The following is a 5,422-nucleotide window of genomic DNA, read 5'->3' on the forward strand; positions in this document are numbered from 1 at the left end:
ACGAGATCACAACTAGCTTTAATGGAAGGTTCACAGCACCTCCTGAACTAGTGCTATTAGATCTCACTGGGAGTAAGTTATTGTTTCGGTGTGTCTATTACCTCCTCCTGCTGCTGCTGCTACTACTACTACTACTGCTGCTGCTGCTGCTGCTGCTACTGCTACTGCTACTACTGCTGCTGCTGCTGCTGCTACTGCTGCTGCTGCTGCTGCTGCTACCACTGCTGCCACTGCCACTGCTGCTGCTGCTGCTGCTGCTGCTGCTGCTGCCACCACCATGCTGCTGCACCACTGCCACCACTGCCACCACTGCTGCTGCTGCCACCACCACTGCTGCCACTGCCACTGCCACTGCTGCCACCACCACTGCTGCTGCTGCCACTGCCACTGCACCACCACCACTGCCACCACTGCTGCTGCTGCTGCTGCTGCCACCACCACCACCACCACTACCACTGCTGCTGCTGCTGCTGCCACTGCCACCACTACTACTACCACCACCACCACTGCTGCTGCTGCTGCTGCTGCTGCTGCTGCTGCTACTGCTGCTGCTGCTGCTGCTGCTGCTGCTGCTACTACTACTACTACTGCTACTACTGCCACTGCTACTACTGCTACTACTACTACTACTACTGCTACTGCTGCTGCTGCTGCTGCTGCTGCTGCTGCTGCTGTATTAAGTGGTTCACAATCCAGAGGTTGCTTCGTCCCTCCCAGACAGCGGGCAGCATACTTGTTATCACCAATACCAGAGGTGGTTGCGGACGTTGTCGTCAATATGGTGACTGGCAAATACTCCTATCCCCACCAACTGTAGTGTTCCCTGGCTTGAATACTGAAGCCAAGACAGAAGACTTGTTTCTCTCACCGCTCCCTCCAGGAAACCTTACTTAATGTTGGGACAAAAGAAGACGAACACTTGGTGCTGACATCAATTAAGTCATTTTAATGGGGAGAAAGTCCTGAAGCTTGCTGAAGTAATGACTAAGGGTTTTAAAGGCGGAAGTGAGATTACAAGAAAGATAGACTGTGCGCTCTATTTAGTTTAAAGATAGTGTCTCTTGGGCGCCTAGTGTTATGATAGCTGGGGAGAAGGCGGGGTGGAGTAGGAGAAATAACGAAATAATGATATGTAACGAAGAGTAGAGGAATGAAAGTAGACAGAAACAAGCCAGAGATTTTGTGTGTAAATGAGAGAGCCGGGAAGGAAACGGTGGGGCTATAAGGCTTAAAACTGGCAAGGGTCAATGAATTCAAATACGTACATGGGGTCAGTTGTAGGAAGGACTGGAGAGCGTGGCAGGGAAGTAAACAAGAGAGTGGAGACTGAGTTGATTAGGTGGAGAAGGGCGATCCGTGACAAGAGGTTTTCTCCAAGTATTCTTCTAACGCCTCCCTCATGAAGACACGACTATGGCATTAAACGATCACTTTTTATTAGTTTTACTCAGGAAAATGTTACAACTCAACTGGAGGTAGATAAAATACTTACAGGAGGGAAAGAGGAAAATCGAAAAGTATTGATGTAACTTAAAAAAAAAAGATATCCAGAGTGAAATAATGTGAAAAAACCAGATGAGCCCTTTCCTCTCGACATGGAGAAGTGTCATGACATTGGATAGTGGTGTAGTGTCTACAATGTGGAGACAGATTAATATACATGTAGTGTGATATTCAAAGAAGGAGATGAAAGCGAAATATACAATTATTGCTCTATTAGTCGAAAATCAGTTATGGGCAAAATGGTGGGATCCATTATAGCTATATGTAGCCTAGGTGAATACTTAGTATTTTATCTTACTGTAAGACAATATTTGAGATGGTGGATAGCGATGATAACAATTATGGTGTAATATATCCTGATTTTGGCAAGGCTTTAGTATAGTCCCATAAGAATTAACAATGAAAATTATAGTTGACAGAAATTACGGATACCCCCCCCCCACTACAGGATTAAGGGTTTACTTGGCTGAAGAGCAAAGAGTATAGGTAATTAAATTAAAGGGAATAAAATTATTTGTGGTGTTACAAAAAAATCTGTTTCATTCCCATTACCTTTGATTTAATCTATATTAATGATCTACATTCTAAGATTGAAAAGGACATTTTCTTGCTTCTACCGAAGATAAATCAATGATCAAAACCATAAAGACAACGGTGAAGTAAAGCAGTATTCAGGAGTTACCCGACACAAGTTAAGGGAAAACCTTGAGCCGCACACTGTACATTCATGGTCAGAAGTTAAATAGTCTTCTATAGTTGTTTCCACTGTATCTTGAATTACCATAAATCTGACTTAAGTCCCCTCAACTGACAATGCCTCCGTTACAAAATCTGACAGTTGGTAGATTCTTAACGGATCAGACAACTTAAAACTGAGAAATAGGCAAAGCAATAGAAGCGAGTGCACAGGTTACTGCTTCTCTGGCTATAGATCATATTTTGTAACACTGCCCGCACCTCGACTACTTTCAATAGTGGAGTGACGGGTTTTTGAAAAAAAAGTTTTTTTTTTTTGCGACAAATCAACAACATTTTTACATAATCCACAAGAGAAACACTCTTGAAAATCTAACTAATAATCTGCGACTTTTGAAAATAGTAGTGGTGAAAGAGCAAAGGGACATAGACTGTAGCGACTATCTGGGGTTGTCTCGTTTAACGTGCGGGGCCAGGTGGCGAGAAGATTGCCTCACACATGTAGCCTTCGTGGAGGACATTGTAGCAGTCTTCGATACGCACAAACTGTTCTTCTACTCCAAGCAGTAACACTCCGCAGTCGACAGGGTCATCTGTCACCCAAGTCCCGCTGTCATTCCTCATCTCATAAATCACGTTATCATCCTCCAGCGTCAAGTTCACGGGGCCAGGCGCTGAAGCCACGGGATGGTTAGTGTTACTTCTTATTATCTATTTTTGTTAATATAATATCATCAGTACCAACATCATACTGCTGCTGCTGCTGCTATACTATTACTACTACTACTACTACTACTGCCACATGTTTGAATTCAGCATCAGAAGTGTTTTTGACATTATTAGAAAAGAAATACTGCCTTACTTCTGGAAGCTTTCCATACACTTTAGAAGTGTCGTGGTCTGCCCTTTGACAAGATTTAATACTAAAAACTATTATCATCGAAGCGTCAGTATCTAATTTGGAATTCTTTGTGTGATATAGGATAATTTCTTCACGTTTTCCTGTTTTGCTGTGTTATCATGGTGCAGTAGGGAGCGGATGGAAGAACTGTAATGGTTTACTGATGAAGCAATTACTAAAACTTGACAAAACACCATCAGAGTGAAGGTATCTGCAAGAAATAAAGATTTCCACTATGGAGTACTGAAACTGGCGTCATTCCCTAATGCGACACTACGATCAACAAGACGAGTGGCTAAATACATGCTGTTTTCCTCATGACTGACTGAATGGGCAAGACCACAAAACCACGTGATCGTCTATACTTTACTTACCCAAAATCACTGTCACCCCAATCCACATATATGAGTTGCTGTCTTCCACCATCTCCTGCAAGCCGATCCACATACCCTCGTAATTATTGCCAGCCGCTACTTTTTTCATCCATTCCCACTGGTTCTGCGTATGCGGCACGAAGAAGGCCGCCCACATACCCCTGCAGATCCAGTATGCGTCTAGCCACGACACTCTCGGGGAGTTGGAGGATGACGTGAATACTGACCGCCCAAATTCTTGAAAGAATCCTTTCTCTTTATACATATCTGGAGGATCGCCAAAAATAAAAATGGGCATCAACGCTTCATACCAAATTGTTACGCACTAATACAAAGCTAGGTAATTTGACTATAAGACAGATTCCATAACCGCCATATTTACCCATGTCATAGTAGACAGAGTAGAACTGGTTCTTGTCTAAAGTTGTGAAGGAAGAAAGGATGTAGCAGATATTATTGGGCCAAGAACCTTGCAACATGAACACTCGCAGTGGTCCACAGGCGGCAGTACACTGCACAAGTGTCACACCCTGTCGGAAACACCACCATCTTGGCACAATTTAGGCAATTAGTATACCTGCACTGTGTTCACAGCGGAACTTGTGCATGCACTCGTGTAATGCATCAAGAGAAGCAGAGGGGCCAAGATGGTAAACAATTCAAACATAGCAGTAGTGTTATCAAGAGAAGGGAGGGCAAACAGGGAATTATGTAAAGAGGTGAGATCACAAGTTTTACTAGAGTGGTCTGGAACAGATGGACAGCCCAAAGAGATAAGCGAGGAGGATTGGGGAGGCCTATAAAAAGATTATAATTGAAGATCTTGGCATAAAACGGAACTTGAACCCACCTTTAGGATCAAAGCCACATCCCCCTGCAAATAATGGCCGGGGTATTGCTTAAAACGGAAAGAAGTCTTTTCCTTAACACTGCTCACCGCCACTACTGCTACCACAGCCAGCACATAAGTCGCAACGAATTTCATAGCAGCGATTAAACTTGGCTGCTGAGAGGCTGCTCGAGGGATCCAGACAGAAGATGCTGTGAGGAAGAAAGCGCTTTGAATCCTTTCAGGATTAGCTGCACTATTAAGAACATTACTCACATCTTTGATTGCAAAGATTACGTTTTTCAAATATTCCCTGGAGGAGTATGGAACTCTATCAGCTTTCCACTTCAGGATTCTTTCATAACATGATTCATATGGAGTAACGATAAAGCAGGCTTTTATTGTGTGTGTGTGTGTGTGTGTGTGTGTGTGTGTGTGTGTGTGTGTGTGTGTGTGATATTCACCACGGTCGTCTGCTGGTCACCCAGCCAGTCTTCCCCATTACGGAGCGAGCTCAGAGCTCATATAGACCGATCTTCGGTTAGGACTGAGACCACAATACACTCCACACACCGGGAAAGCGATGCCACAATCCCTCGAGTTACATCCCGTACCTATTTACTGCTAGGTGAACAGGGGCTACACATTAAGAAGCTTGCCCATTTGCCTCGCCGCTTCTCGGGACTCGAACCCGGGCCTTCTCGATTGTTAGTCGAGCGTGCTAACTACTACATTACGCGGTGTGTGTGTGTGTGTGTGTGTGTGTGTGTGTGTGTGTGTTTCATTTCATACATACAAAGACAGTGAAAAAGATATTGTGCCACAGTGTTTATACACAGAGTTTGAATATTTCAAATACATGAGCTGTGGACAAAGGTGTGCATGATCACATTGTAAATAAGTAATGACATGACAAGGTGTACTCCGTATTCAGGTAGGGAGAGGTGGTGATTAAGTCGTTGCAGTGAAGCTCTCAAGGCATGCACCTTGCCAGAGTCGTGTGCGAGACGGCATGACACAGTGTGGAAGTTCTAAGCAAGAGTGAGTAGCAGCCAAGTACCTGGCCAGTATCAAGAACAAACGCCTGAGTACCTGCCTGTCAGGTGTGTGTGGTCTCCG

General features: G+C 44.3%; 1 protein-coding gene across 1 annotated transcript; it reads right to left on the reverse strand.

Moving 5' to 3' along the window:
• Nucleotides 1-1,510: 1,510 nt before the first annotated feature.
• Nucleotides 1,511-4,696, reverse strand: LOC123519889. The gene is made up of 4 exons (XM_045281525.1): nt 4,325-4,696; nt 3,857-4,004; nt 3,475-3,741; nt 1,511-2,873 (listed from the first exon to the last, which is right to left on the reverse strand). Exons 1-4 carry the CDS (start codon nt 4,457-4,459, stop codon nt 2,659-2,661), a joined length of 765 nt encoding a protein of 254 aa, XP_045137460.1. The 5' UTR covers nt 4,460-4,696; the 3' UTR covers nt 1,511-2,658.
• Nucleotides 4,697-5,422: the final 726 nt, after the last annotated feature.

Source organism: Portunus trituberculatus, chromosome 46 (genome assembly GCF_017591435.1).
Source record: "Portunus trituberculatus isolate SZX2019 chromosome 46, ASM1759143v1, whole genome shotgun sequence".
Classification (NCBI taxonomy): domain Eukaryota; kingdom Metazoa; phylum Arthropoda; class Malacostraca; order Decapoda; family Portunidae; genus Portunus; species Portunus trituberculatus.

Excerpts from the sequence above, each read along its gene's own strand:
- LOC123519889 (XM_045281525.1), bottom strand. The coding sequence starts at position 4,459 with ATGAAATTCGTTGCGACTTATGTGCTGGCTGTGGTAGCAGTAGTGGCG. Across the intron at positions 4,005-4,324 it reads ATGTGGCTTTGATCCTAAAG|GGTGTGACACTTGTGCAGTG; the intron begins GTGGGTTCAAGT and ends TGTTTCCGACAG. Across the intron at positions 3,742-3,856 it reads CTCTGTCTACTATGACATGG|ATATGTATAAAGAGAAAGGA; the intron begins GTAAATATGGCG and ends GCGATCCTCCAG.